A 15966-nucleotide genomic window follows, 5' to 3' on the forward strand; every position below is an offset into this window, starting at 1 on the left:
AACAAATCTGCCATCATCAGCCTGAACCACACAAGCAAGGTACACTGGATGCAATCCACATTATCATATAGTCGTTTCCAAATCATGTGGATGAAAACAACTTTGGATTCCTCAAGCGATAAGTTTCTAAGAAAAATTTGATTAAAAAAAAAATGTAGCTGTAAATATGTTTATGCAGTCTTGATACATTGCTCTCTCTCTCTTTCTTTCTGAAATGAGCACAGAAATCTTTCTTGAAATGCTTAATGACGTCCTCTGCCGTTGCTTCTCTATTTGTAGAGATACCTCGAGGATGACTTTAATGTCCTGCCATTCATCTGTGTCTTTCGAGTAGAATCATTGAAGGGGATTCTACACAAGAGGCCTCTCTAGAAATTATTAATATTGCCTACTCCTCCCATGTTGTTGTGGAACGTTGATGGATTGCCACCATGCAGGTGCTGTAATACTTAGCGGTCTGCACGATGCGCAAATTGATGCCTCTTCGACAAGATTATTGATGCATTAAAAGTATGAGACGCAATAAAATCAGAATTTTTACCAATTCCAATTATACGCTTAGAGAGCATAAAGGAAGGGATGTGTTATATTTTTAATCGAAATATTGTATACATGCGTATACAAGAAGTCATCATCTCCATGGGTGAATAGTTCTTACTATTTTGGAATATTGTCTGTCTGATTTTTCACGATTTCGAATCCGCCTAACGTGGGTTGAGACTACCATGAAACAACAGCTTTCCAGGTCAATCTGTTAGCAGCTATATTACTTTTCTACAGATAGAATCCTATAAAATGTCTTATAAAAGAATGGTCAAGATGTTTATATTTAATAAGTGATTTAAAAAATGAAGAGGTGTCATGTTGAAGAGGAATTATGTAAAAACACAAGCTGTTGAAAGTGGTTGTGAACGACTTTTTTGACTCCGATTCATGATGAAATAATAACCGAATAAATCTGGGCAATTTGCCATCACTAATAACCGAAACCATAAAATGAAACAGTGCACAAAGATATAAAAAAAAGAAAAAAGTGACCAGTTCAGTGAACATATCGTGTTTGAATAACATGCAGCCCAGTGATTACATCACTTTGTACTGCGCTGAATTAATTTTTGCCCGAGTTAATGGACTGGCGTTCTCAGGGTTCAAATTCCAATGAAAAAAGGATTTTTTTCTTCCGATGTGTAAGCTTAGTAGGATAACTTACTCCAGTAACTCGTCATGAGCACTTCCGAAAGATACCCTGTCCCATAAATCCCCGACCCTTTGACCCTTCTCAGCCCTAGAAAGACCATCTGTAAGCACACGTGTTCGTGGTTAACTACAAAACGGAAATGATACCGATGACGTCAAATATCGATCACGTTTGATTGAAAGGAATGGAGCGGTGAGGATGAGAAACATCCGGAGAATAAAATGATTGATTAATAACAGTTCGTAGAAGACTGCCAGTTGCAGTTTTATGTGTCTCCCTTAACGTCGTGTACCCTGAGAACCCCGTCATGGAGACTATGGATTCATCTTCCCCTTATGGATAATAAAAGAACACGCGCCGAAGAGCAACGCCACCTGTGGTAACAAGCCTTGCGAATCATTGTAAGTAATATTTATGGTTATTTTATTGAAAGAGCGAACGTGGCAGGAATAGACTCTTCCATTCGCCCTAATGAAGACAGGCAGGCGACTTTCACTTATAAACAACATTAATAAATGTTCCATCAGTCATCGCTTCACTTTATTCAGTAGTGGCGGATCCTTCGTGACATAGCAGTAGAAGGAGGGGAAGAAAAAAAAAGGCAAAAACCCGTGTTTCTTGACTACCCCATCCTTCGAGGCTAAGTCCGAATGTATGATTATCTATTTCTGTATGGGGGTTGATTGCATAATGATTTACCCAAAATGTGTGCGCATGTTAGAGGGGGTGTCAGAAATTGCTCTCTGACAGTTGAAGAGGGGGGGGGATATGTGTGGTAAAAGATTAATTCAACGACAGTCCCCAAGTCCCATTTATCTTTTCGACAAGATTTTCAACCGGAGTACATTGTGCGCTGGGACAAAGTTAATTCCGATGGCTAGTTGAGTCGTCTTTTAAATGGCATACTAACTGCTATCCCTTTATTGAAAACTGTGTTAATATAAATATGTAATAAGTGAACGCATTTACTGTAAAATTACTCATGCAATGAAATTACGTCTTAGTTATATGGTTGGTTGTTTTAGATTTACGACTGAAGCAACTCCGGCTGTGATGTCGGCGTAGTATGTTTGATAACTGAATCTGTGTGTTGTTCATATGGCTGACTTGTCTGTTTTTTTTTTTTTTTGGGGGGGTGAAAAACCCGACTACCCGGTGAAAACTGTTGTTTTTCATCGAACTAACTGACCTTCAGCTTTAAGATTCTTCGCGCCCTACACGGGACTCGAACCCAGGTCTTCTACTGTCAAACTCTGTATGGGTTCTTGTCCAAGATGTTACATGGTAATTTATATCATATTTATCGAACAAAAATCATAAGTTACCCCCCCCTCGATAAAAAGTCGAGTGATATCAATTTAGCGCAGTGTGTTGCTTCATCTGCTTCAGTGAAAGTGCATGTTCAGTTTTCTCTAGAACAGTAACAGCGATTTGAAATATTTAATAAAAGAGCTCAAATCATAAAAGAAATATCACCGTCTTCAAGATTGATTCCTCCCCTTTGCAGTTCCCTATTTAATGTCACGGATGGTATCTAATGGCATTTTTCTTGCAGCATCGCGGAGTGTCGTAATAATCTTCCAACGTATATTTTAAGAAACATCTTTCGATCAACCACTGAAAGAATTTTTCCCGTCTTGTGACCAAAGAAATAGAAATTCTTATCCAATTTATAGCTAAAAAAAATATGATTTGTAAGAGATTCTGTACTTTAAGTGTGTTGAAAATGCTTTCTAAAGTGAAGATTATAGATGATCACTGTTGCTGCTGGTCAGTCTTTGCCGAACTCAAATGTTTATTTAACTTTAATTGGAATCACACACACACGCACAAGACGTCACATGAGACGGATGTTTTACAGCCTCTCCGTGCTTAAGGGGAAAGAAAAACGAGGACTTTATTCCCACGCAAGTGACGAGATGCAGAAGTCGGCTTAGATGAAAAGGATTCATTCAAATATACGAACCGCCTTTTTTTTTTTTTTTTTATTTCTCCGCTTCATTCCCGACTAACTTTACTGCCTTAATGCCTTTTATTTCTTTTGAAAATTTATAACCCTCGAAGGGACACCAAAAGATTTATATAATAGTTAGAACAATCGATCAACAGAGGGGTAAACTTGTATCCACTTGGTTTCTTTTTGAAGTAAAAAAAAAAAAAACTGACGGGGTTAAAATCCGAATCCAAAAGGTGAAGTTGTTACCATGACAACCATGTTCGTTCAGTCGTAAACTAAAACAATACGGATATTATGGACACTTCGCCTTCTTGACCTTGTATTACAACTTCATTGCTAAGGTCGTTTTCTTTTCTCTATACTGCTAAGAAAGTGGGATAGTGCAAGTTCTTGAGCGCGATTTCCTTCGAAAATATAACATTCCAGTTCTTCACTAAGTTTGCATCATTTGCATCGAAATGTTGCTAGCATAAAACCAACATGGAACTTTTTTTAGTCCATCTGAAGAAATATTAAGAACAAACTTATGTCTCGTATCCTTAATTTTTTTTTTGCCTTTTTACTGTTTTCTTAATAATTTTCGTAATTATTTCTTTTCACACTTTTAAATTAACGAAAAACAGTAAATAAAACATTTAAACAGTTAGGCAATTTAGTGAGGGGTGGAAAAACACATGTAGAAATTTTAGAATTACCACCCCTTGTTTAGCGAGTAAAAGTAATCGCTGAAGTTCCGAGATTGTCAAGCGAGTCCATCGGCAACTCATCGTGGTAATATTCTCAGGAGGAGAAAAAAAAAAAAAAAAAAAAAAAAAAAAAGTCAGTCTCGTGCAGAGAACAGACAAAATGAGCAAGCAGTTAACTAACGTAAAAGAATAGCCTCTTGATAATGCTAACTGTAAGACTATGCGAAACGTAGGATATTTTGAGTCAGATAACCGTCTTGTTTCCAAATGGCTTCAATTCCTTTTATTTTTTTTCAACATAAATGAAAGAATCAATTAAATGTAATAAATTAAAAATAAAGCATTATACATTCCTTTCTATTCGCTGCTCTACTGTACAATTCTACTTGTTTTGCTGATCATTTCATATCCTGTTGTAATTACTGCAATTCTTCGTCGTTTAGGGCATTCTATCTTTTCCGTTACGATGTTTCCTCTACTTCTCCGAGTCATCTGTCAATATCGATCGCATTCATGTAACAAGGTCATATTATGGCCTTTTATGTATTGCACTAACGTGGATATTCATGCATAAAGTTTTCCTACAGCTGCACATTTCATTTGGTTTGTTAGTGCATTTTCGTATACTTCAACTTTGAAATGAACCTGATAATTCAGTGAATGAAATATGAAACGATAACGCTTTAAAACTCTATGAAACAAATGTGAACGACTTGTGGGCTTATGTATAAACTAACTGGGAAAAGAATCCATTCTCTATTAGATCACCAATCTTGCATTTATTTTTTTTTTTTTATTAAGGAAGTTCAACTGCACGTGTAAGTTTATCGACACCTATTTATATTGTATATACGAAGTGATATTTTCTAGCCTCCAATAAATAAGGTGGTTTTGGCTTCTGGAACAGTTTACGGATTATGTAAAGATAAATAAAAATAATTATAACCTTTTGTTTGTTGAGAATCGCATAAAAATTTACTAAACTCAGTCGAGTTTGTGAAAACAATTTGTGGTTAGCGGGGGGGGGGGGAGAGAAAATTATCTATTTTGTACAGTACGTTTTGAGAATTTTTTTTATTCATGGTGGTTTGTTGATTCGGGGGAAATGGGGTCTAAAACATTCTCGGTATCCAAAATACGTGACCTCCTCGATGACTAACCTACTAAGTGCTCTAAATCCACGCCCTCTCCTTAAAAGGTTCACTGATTCTCAACTGATATGGGTAATAACAATAAAATTTACGATGGCTTAATTGCCTAATACAAACAGACTGAAGAAAAAGCAAAATAGAAAAGGAGAGGAGCAAGAAAAGAATGATAAACACGAATAAACTGACGGATAAAAACAAACGTAGACTCAACCATTGAGAAAACCAAACCATGAGACGCAAATGTCAAACGAAATATAAAAATCCCGTTGACCTAACCTTGATTTGTGGTTAAACCAATACGATACCAGAACTGTGTGGTGACTTGCGAGTCATGTTTGGGGTCACGGGATGCAGGTGTTTGGGAAGACAGCATGAAGTCGTCACTTTTTAGTGGCCCTTGAACCACACGGTCATTTTATCCGATGCTTCTATAGAAACGTGTGAGACCGTAACCGAACACCGTTGCAAATGTGCGTGTTGACAATGAAAAAATACGACTTCAACGCACGCTTCAGCTGTTCTACAAGGTTCACATCGGTAATCTTGTGCATTCCCGGTTCACTCGACTCTCACTTCGCTTCAATCGCTGGTACTGACAGATAACAGAAAGAGGATTATCTCCGAGATGGGAACTCAAGCGAGCTGATAGGTTTATTGGGCTCTGCAGGAACTCCATGGTTCGAATGCTGTTCGATTTTATTTAGTGTTAAAGAACTGATTTTGCTTTGCTGTAAACGAAGAGGGGTCAGGAGAATTCACAAGATGTTAGTTATATGTATAAAGAGATGTACAGATAACCCGATTTGTATTTAGCGTTTAATAATAGAATGAATGAATACAATAATTATACGATAGCATTTGTACATTACGCGCTTAATATTAATGATTGAAGTATTAACAAATTAATCGACGGGCCTTCTTAACGGCAGTCTACTTCGTTGTTCATTCAGACAATACGTAATTTCATAGCTCAGCCGGTTGAATGTGCTGTCTTTTTAAATATTATTTTTATAAATGACCTGCCTTGTTTTTTTCGATATGTTATGTTGCAATTGATGCATTTTCAAAGAAGAATCAAAGCATTTGTGTATGAAAATTATTAGTATACCCAACATTTTGTTATCTGGATTTAAGGGCGTCATATCGATCTTACTGAGATATGGAGAGGCTCAGTAGACCCGAATAAAGTAAGAATTCATACCACCAATTCTATAATATCGTTGTTGTAATTTATAATATAGTTGATAAGGGATATAAACTAAGCATAATTAACTGTTTTTATTTCTTGCTTCTATTTCTGTGGTATAGTTTTTCATTGTTTGTCCTAATTATTGGCTTAATTAGGACAAACAATGAAATACTGATTGATAATTGTATTATAAATTTTCAGATTTACCCTAAAAATACAGAAGAACATGAAAATTATCCATGATTATGTGATGTCTGTGTGGCCTTGCCAGCATTTCTAGTTTGTAATACTAAACCTCCAGATAAAGACTGCTAAAGGTTTGATTCTACTCGCCTACCACAGGAACTTTTTCTGAAACCTTTCCTTAGTAGGTTCCCTAGTTAATCGATATCTGCACAGGCAGTTTTTTTCCTCCGAAACCTCGGGTTTCCTCCCCATGAACTCAAGAAAATCCACCTTTTAGAAATCACACTGTTTCAGACAAGAGTATTAGTGATGACGAGATGGCGGCAGTTGTCTGCCACTCTCCTCCCGGATGCCAATTAAAATTCACTGATAGTGTTGGACCAGCTATTCTGTAATTGACTAAGGGTGAAGTCTAGCTGCCTACTTTTCTTCCAAATTAAGACTAAAATGGCCTCAGTCGTTTTTTGGAGAATAAAATGCATTAGCACAGAATTTATTTTACACTCTCGATAGCCTGTCAAGGCTATACAGAATATGAATAGGCTTCATGTAAAATGGAATTTTAGTTTTGGCTCTTTCAAAATCACACTGCACTATAAAATGTCTTGGAGATTAATCACTGTAAAAGTGCCTTTTAGATGCATAATAACTTGAAGAAAGATATCCTTGAACAATGAGACGACAGATTTAAATCTTGCTAATTATAAAGCGATAATGTAGTTCTTTAGTTTAGCAAGTATACTGTTCAAAATTGCCAATGACATAATATTTGCTCAAAGTGACTGTATGTAAACACACCAGACACAGGGCTCACTAGAAGTAATCCTAGTAGCGCGATTGGTAAATAAATTCGCGGTCTTACAGTAGAAGCGAAGGAAAGTGCTGTTTGTAAGGGATTAGTAAATTAGTTTAATAGTTGCAAATATATTTCCACTGTGAGAGAATTGGTACACAGTAATACTTTACTTGAGGAATGAATTTTTCCCTATCTCGGAGGTTTTATAAAAACTATTCTCAGTGTGATATCACTACGAAATTGCAAAAGAAAAAAAAAATTGAAAAAGAAAAACTTTTTGATTACTTTGGTTTCTTTTCGATGAATAAATTTTATATTTTCGAATTTTGAAAAATATTTTTAAATAAAAATATAATTTTTTAAATAAATATTTTAATCAGTTTTGTTATTAAAATGTGAAAGCTACGTTCTGTCTGTTTCACCGATGTATAACGACGTTATCATTAATGAATTTTTTTTTAATGAATTATTTTTGTAACACAACACTGTGTATACTACCATAACATGATACCCTTGGAAATGACTAAAAGCATGTTTTTGATAAAGTGCGCCCTCTGTTACCAAGTCTCCCATCTCATTAAAATTCACGGATGACCATCCATATGTGTAATACATCTTGAGGTCGTATTCCACGGAATTGAGTGTCGAGGTCAACTCAAGGTCGGCTGTTTTTAAAGAATACGCCGTCGCATTTTTCTACTTACGTAAGCCGACTTGTAGGGTAAGATATTTGCGTGTTATTAATGACAACAATTTTTTGTTCAAATGGAAGATAATTATGCAAAACAAACGAGGTCGTGTCAGAGACTAAAATAAGAATTTTTGAAAGCTGTTAATATATCGACAGTCTCCCATTGTAAAGAAGTCTCATTACAAACAAGACTTATTAAGAAATACCTATTTTGACCTGCGCAGATAAATTTATTGTGCTCTTTGACCTTTTTCACAGCTGTATGTATCCAAGCTAGTTCACCCGTAAACTTTACTTAAAGAAAAAAAATCGCAAGTCGGAGTTGTGTAAATGATGACAAATTGGAAATGATTTCTGCCATTTGCCACAAGGTGTGCTGTGAAAATGAATATGGAACACACTTGACACCGCGTGATAAACGACACTAAATGTAATGACAGTCATAAAACCCAAAGGAGAAAAACAGAGGGCCTTAATAACAGTGTCAATACCTAGCATGCACTTTGCATTCTATATAAACAGAGATGTGCATGATTTACAACTCTATTAACCTTTCTACTTTTTTTTTTTTACATAATGTTGCTATGGTGACAACTGTTCTGCAGTTGGGCTGTGATGAACTAAAAAGCAGACAGGTGTGGTGGAACTAAGTGGAACTTTGTTCGCAGAATGCATTTCTATTTGGGCTACTGTGACTTTTTTAACCAATTTCTTTTAACTTCACTAACCTATTTCTCTATTGGGTTATTTGCTGCCAAATTTTATATTTTCCCCAATGTGTCAATAACGCTCGTCTAAATTATAGATTACCTTTTTTAAACTCTCATTTGGATAAGGATTTGAACATGAACCAAGTAAAAAAAAAAAAGGAAAAAAAAGGTTTGAGGCTTGTCACAGAAATAAATTTGATATTCATCTGATACATTTCGCAAACTGCGTAAGAACCTATAGTTTTTTTTTTTTTTTTTTTTTTTTTTCCCCGTCGGACGATCTGCAGAAACACAAAATGAGGAAAACCGCTCACTTTCAATTTGGTCTCAATCGAGACACAATTTTAATGGCAAAACTTTGCAAATCGGTTGGAACTAATATAATTCTTGCTGGCTGTTGGAATAGAAATACAATTTTGATATTGAAGATCTCTATTAAAATTTGTAAAATCTTTTTAGTTATGATTTCAATCCGGACATTTGTAATGGCAGAAATTAGGCAAAACAAAATTCTATATCTCGAGTACAACTTCTGAGGATTTTTTTTTTTTTTTTTTTTTTTTTTTTTTTTTTTTTTTTTTTTTGGAACCGCTCGATTCATTTTAAGTTATGTAATTCATCGCAGACCTCATTAATAGTTCTCGCATAAACAGAAATACTGACCATCGGAAACTCTGCTCGGACAGCGTATGTAAGAAGCTATAAGAGCGCTAGTCCTAATATTCATTTGGTGAAAACAGACTAATTTTCCACTCTAAATCAGTCCTAGGTTCAAGACTTTGATGTTTTTCCCTCCCTCTAATTCCATTTTCATTGAGAAATGTTTTTCTTTCATATAATTGGACAGATTTTATTCTCAAAACAGTCCGAAATTATAATTCAATACCTGGCTTTCTGTTGAACAATATCCCATACGAGAATGCACCTCTTCCATACATACTGGTTCCTGAGCCGAAGGCCCACACAACGTTGACATTCTGAAACATTTACTAAGCAATTTTCCGTAAGGAGAGAAAACACTGTAGGCCTTCAGAAACTTGTATACACGAAGAAGGTGCATCGTCGTATGGGCTATTGTTAAAAGCAAGAAACTGATTAATATTTGCTTTGATCTTTTTATACGCTTAACAAATAACTTCCTCTTTCTAAAGTTATTTCTAATATTAAAAATTCTATTTGCAAATTTTACTTGCAAAAGAGCCCTCCAATAATAGTACATCGAATATTTCACCCTTCAACTAACTGAAGACCCTCTGACGTAAAACTGTAGCTCTAAGAGCACTCTTAGATTGAATAACTAACTCTGACAATCCTAAGTTTGCAAGTATGCTATACTCAAACTGGCCTCATTACCCTTAAGGCTTTACTCTTCCCCAAGTACATTAATCATCTACTATTCATCATTCTTTCCTGTAAACCATTAACTGAATCAATACATATAAGGCTCCAGTTTATTTTTAACATAATAAGGAGAGCAACAAGGTAAGTTCCGAGCCCGCTAATTACCTTTCCACTGTCAGTGATCATAGATAAACTCGGAAAGGCAGTAGGAAGAGTATATAATAGTTTTGAGTTATCTTCCCATATCAGCGTGTCCAGCCTGCAGAGAGGTTAATACATTTGTATAACTGCTGATGCATATTTCATTGTTATTATATTGATAGGAATTCAACTTGGTTTGCGATGATACTGTTTTAATATTATGGGAAGATTATCGATGCAATTCTTACCATGAATACCTAAATTCCTTAACATTTTTTGAATTTGTAGTCGTTATATCACCCTGGTATCGCTTTTAAATATTTTCAACAGCCGTTTAAAATCTTCATGATTTTGAAAACACGTGATGTAAACTAATTTCGGGTAAAAATTCTGAATGAATCGCTTTGCCTAACTTGCTTAATTTTGCGATGCGACCCTTTGACACTCTACCACCTCCATATGAGACAAGTTAACTCACTCTTAGTTGAAAAGTTTTATTAACATCTGTCTCGGAGAACGAAAATCCCCTGTGTTTTTCAACCTTAAGTACTTACTTTTAATAATTTAACATATCTATTTCTAGTGCTTATTATAAATGACAGTCGATTTCTTTATAAAAAAAAAAAACATCATGGTTGGGTTCTTCTTCAGAAATATTTGAAGGTCTAGGGCTAAGAAATCCTTTGAAAAATACATTAAAAGGAAATCTACTCCCAAAAAAATCTTGTGAACTATGAGAGAGATGTCAACAAACTTTCACCTCAACACTCTTTTCGTGTAGTTTACAGCGGAAATCAAGCTCCGCATTGATACGACTCTTAGCTATTATTCACCGAATGTCTAGCAGAAACAAACATATAAATATTTCCCGCTATGTACCTTCCTCTCTAGATGGACAATTGTCCCATTCATAAGTGTTCCCAGACGGAAATAAGTGAGGCTATGTACACACTCTTTGGCTTCTAGCCATCCTATAAACGTATAACTCTCCTTGCCCGCCTCTCCCTCGAAATAAACTGGGCAAACAAAAGTCTTTCTCCTTATTGGATAGAGTGAAATAATGACGATATAAAACTGGCGATTACAGATGTTAGGACGGACCAAAATATATTTCCCCTCAAGGTGTGTTTTGATGCCTGGGAAAGAGCGACCTTTTTGGGTCTATCTTAAAGATTGTATTTTTAATTGAATAAGGGCGACCTTGTAATAGTCTTAATGTAAAGAAAAATGAAAACAATGAACTTTTCATTTACTTCCAGGCTTCTATTTTAATTTGAAATTAAAATAAACTTCTTAAAAATTAATTTTAATATTTTATATAAGTTTTTGTTAAATTTGTTATTTTAAATGCTATCAGAAATGATCTTCCCATTTCAGTGCAATGCAAAGAAATGTAAATATTCATAATTTACCTTGCTAAATGTTCTTGGCGTCGTATACATATAAAATAAGGGAGGATGGTGGGAATTATTTGCTTTAATTTGAACGTAGAGCTTATGGAGGGCCGAAATACAGTCAAGGCTTGATCAAGAAACCAAGAGCTTCTTGATCAAACCTTGTACAGGAAAGAAAATAGTTCGCATAGGTGTACAAACATCGCTGTATACAAAGTTCATTGTTTCATAGAGTTCTTCAGTGCCATAATATTTAGTATGCCGTGTTTAATCTATGCTACCTCTGTGTCGTATAATAATCATACACAACCATTGTTGCTCTGATTAAAAAAAAACTAAACATGGATTTACTTAAGCGATGTCACTCTACAGTATAACTAACCTTGTTGAGATAAGTTGCCTTGCTCTATCTGCAGTCACATTTTTACCTCGAGTAAGGGAGGAAAATAGCTTCAAGGAAAAACGGTCTCTTCGCTATTTTTAGCGACGAATCTTGGATACAGATTCCTAAGAGTTTTTAGAATGATCACCTAGTTTACAAACGCAAATACAACCTCTCTTACATTTCTAAACGAATAATATTTACTTAAGTTTCCTCATTTGAGTATCTTTTGGGTACATCGTCGTTAGAATACCCGCTGGTATATGTGTATCCCTTGGAGTGCCGTTCTAACCTATATTTATGCTCCACATAGCATTAAGTATAATTCTAAAAAAATACGGAAACAGTGAAGGCAGTTTGTACTTTGTCTCTTAAAATAATTATAATTTTATTTCTAGAGATTACTGTTTCTTTCTGCAGCTGAGTATTTACTTCTTGGCTAAGCTCTTAAAGAATGCCCTTTTTTATTGTAGTCAGAGGAGGACTTTTTCTCTCCTTACTGAGTTTACAAAGGTGGTTTTAGTAAATGACTGCTGGAATGTGTTGTGGTAGGCGCAATGCAATGTTTAGAAGCAATTTTAAAGTAATAAAAAGCTTCCGACTTTCTAGTGTCTTCAACAAATTGTTTTAAGTCGGTACTTTGAAAACTGAATATACTTTTTACGCCTGGAGATGCTCCATTAATAAACCGGGAGGAAAAGAAAGAGAAAGCCAAAAAAAAAATTCAATGGAAGTTGAGCTCAGAATATACTTAGCTTGCAACCCACATCCCATTGCGGCAAATAACATGCAATTTGTGCCTCTACAACAAATTTTCCAACTATCGTCGTCATGATACGTGCATTGAAATACATCTATTGTTATACAGCTGCGAAATGCCTCCATTATATCCTTCACGCGAGCACACACACACGCCCATCCAACGCATTCACGTAGTTTCAAGTCCATCCTAATCGTATAAACACTCCATTGTCCTCTTTGATGCTATTTGTTTCTGTTCCTTCTCTCACCGAACACTATCATATTTCCCATCGCATTTGTTTTTATTGCATCTTCCTAGCACTAGCATCGAACCATCTAAAACGGAATATCTATTTTAGTTACTACGATATCAAGTAATCTCCTATAGCTCGTTGCTCTATATACCTAAAGAATGCTGGTACAAAAGCAAAATTTTTACTTGTATATGTAGTAAGTTTTCAATAAGTAAATATTTCAGACTTGGCAAGTGAATAGCAACATTGACAACTGCATTACTTGCCAATATTTTCGAGTGAAAGTGTCCCAAATGATGTGTTTGAAAGAACAAAAGAGATGTAAGTAATGATATATCAAACAATTATGGAGGTTTCCTATATTTCTAAATTATCCCTAAAGATGTCGCTACTTTTTATAATTCGTTCAGTTTTTTTTTTAACTTATATTTTGACATACATTCCCTGTTTGCTATTTAAAGGTGTCCATTTCTTTTTTAGGAACTCACAAGATGGCCTTCTGACCATGAAGTGACATCTACCGAGCAGTTTTCTGAATCTTTAAAACCTTCTGCGAAACCTTATCAAGATTTCTACAAAGCATTTTATAGTTCGCCAGACGGTATGAATGCTTTAAGAAAAAATTACGGTCCCACAGGATTATCCCAAGCAAGGTCAAGTTATGGAATGACTCAAGGTGAGTAGTTGGATGTTGTGTTGTGTGTATTTATACTTGGTGTAGAAACATGCAGAATTATCTCCTGAAAAGAATAAAATCGGATTAACTTCTGTTGTTAAAAATAACCTGAAGCAGTTATTCAATATTTAATTATGTATTAAAATCTAATTCCAAATGATTTTTTTCGCATTTTATAAAAATATCTTCATAAACGTGTCTGGGGACTTGTACAAATTCCAAGAACTAAAATTAGAACCGCAAATAAAAAAAAAGTGTTAAAAAAACACCCTACATCATACCTTGAAATAGATTGTGAAAGAAACAAGCATGCGTGCATAATAATAACACCAATTACATATGAAATGCTATTTATCATAACTCTATTATTTAGATTTACCTCAGTAACAGTTTTTTATCATAACCTTTTCTTTTTAAATGGATATGAGTTTGTCTCTTTGTAAATTACTTTGTGGGGAATACATACCCTCTGAATGTAATTCTATTGAGGGTATAAGGCGGTAGAAACAAATGACAATGCACTAAATGAGGTACAACATATATCACGTATTCCATATGCACCAAACCATCAATTGTGCACCCTATCCACCTTAGCCTTTCCTTCTCTCTTTCCCTCCCTTAACCAGGAGATGTATTTGGTAGGGCAAGTTATCAATAACGCTGCCAAGATGTGGAAACCTCGATGACAAGACCGCACGCTGAGACGTTCTGTTTAATTTTTCATGTTGACGAGTTCTGCGAGGTCACTTGTATTTTCTTTCCATTCTGTACTATGTCTACAACGGCCAGGTCGATAGAGTTCACTGAGCTCATTAATACCTGTTGATAAATGAGTTTTTTTTTTCCCTTCAAGGCCGTCTCATATTTCGCGTGATAAACGAATATACAAGATTCAACCCCTTAATATAGCTGTCATTTTTAGTTGAGCACGTGCCAAACATAATACTTATGTGGATATGATCATTTTAAATTCAAATGTTTCCAAAAAAAAAAAAAAAATCAATTTTGGTTCCTTAGGCCTATTTGTGGAGAAACATTAGGCCTAACAAACGAATTTTTCTAATTTTTTTTCTTTTTTTTTTTTTTTTTCAAGGATGATTGTGGCATTTATTCGTGAGGTTCACAAATGTTAATGAGAAGATTAGAATAACAGTCGAAAATTTATTCCAACACTGAACTGTTGTCATCGCCAATTAAAATCCAGTTATCACGTAAACAAACGAATGGACTTACTACGCATGTCAACAGCTCTATTTAACAAGCTAATTCTTTTTCGTTCGACCAAACCACAACTGCAGCGCGATCATGCATATAAACCCAGTGATTATAAGTACGTTGCTTTCAAAAGATATACATATTATGGGGAAAAAAATTACAGCAAACCAACAGCCTATTGAAATGCACTCGTGAATCCAATTAATGATTTGAACAGCAGCGAGATCAAACGAATGCCAGGTGCCCTGTTTCCATAGCAATAAGTGAACTTAATTAATTCATCCTAGTGACTGACTACAATTACCTTTTATGGTTGCGATGAACTTCTACATTGTTGCTTTGTGATGTGTTTAATTGTATTTGTTAAAGAGAAGGACACAACATCAAGGCAAATCCCTTCCAGTGTGTTGTGTTGGTGTCACCGGATGAAAAGTAGATCATGGAATTAACTTGCTTTCCTGTTCTTTCCCCTACATTTCAGACTTGGCTGCAGCTTCCAAAAGGGTATTAGAATGAAACGTTAACTGATACACCTTGGAAAAGTGCCCATTTGGAATGAACATTAGGAAATGTGGGTTTATCTTTTTCACCTGTTTGTTGTCTGTACCGTTTTTTTGTGTTTTAAGGACGACATTTTTAACCTTGGCAATTTATCGCAAATCTGTGTACTTCCACTTTTGTCAAGCGGTATTGTGAGTTGTATCATACCTATTACAAGACGTTGTTGTTGCATCCGTAAACAATAGATCATTTGTATTCCATCCTTCTATTTTCGTATTGTCCCTCTTATAAACGCATGGGTCACATAAATTTATGAGGCCGAAGGTTTCGTAGCTACCGACTTCGCCAAACAGAAATAAGATACTTGTGTTTAATCAATGTTCAAGTACTGTTACTCAAGTACATGACCACTGACCCATCTACGCACATGCATCCCTTTTAAAATGATCGCAGACACTAGGAGCAAAGTCTGAATTCTTTAAATATCGCTCACGATAAGCAGTATTAAAGCATACAGATATAAACTGTACCTGAGGTTAAGATTTCTTTTGTTTTTGGAGTCCATTTAACGTTCAGAAGATATTTTCCGGTGGTTACGTTACTAATACCAAATTACACAATGATAGAATAGCAGACAGCTTTGAGACAAGATATACGGAGCTAAGTGAATGCCTTGGTGTTATATGATGACCGTAAGTCGAAGAGAAATGTATCTGATTTCTAAAATGTCCACACACACACACACAATTAGATAGAT

The 15966-nt window shown here is 35.2% G+C and overlaps 1 protein-coding gene across 1 annotated transcript in view; it reads left to right on the forward strand.

Annotated features, from left to right (window-relative positions):
- LOC150106631 (uncharacterized) overlaps positions 1–15966 on the forward strand; it is a 104531-nt gene that overhangs the window by 35256 nt on the left and 53309 nt on the right. Inside the window, exon 2 of the mRNA XM_090392590.1 lies at positions 13298–13493. Within this exon, the coding sequence (XP_090248716.1) occupies positions 13298–13493 (196 nt within the window). The remainder of the gene's footprint in view (positions 1–13297; positions 13494–15966) is intronic.

Source organism: Typopeltis vanoorti, chromosome 5 (assembly GCF_054136105.1).
Source record: "Typopeltis vanoorti isolate ZY-2024b chromosome 5, IOZ_Tvanoo_1.0, whole genome shotgun sequence".
Classification (NCBI taxonomy): Eukaryota; Metazoa; Arthropoda; class Arachnida; order Uropygi; family Thelyphonidae; genus Typopeltis; species Typopeltis vanoorti.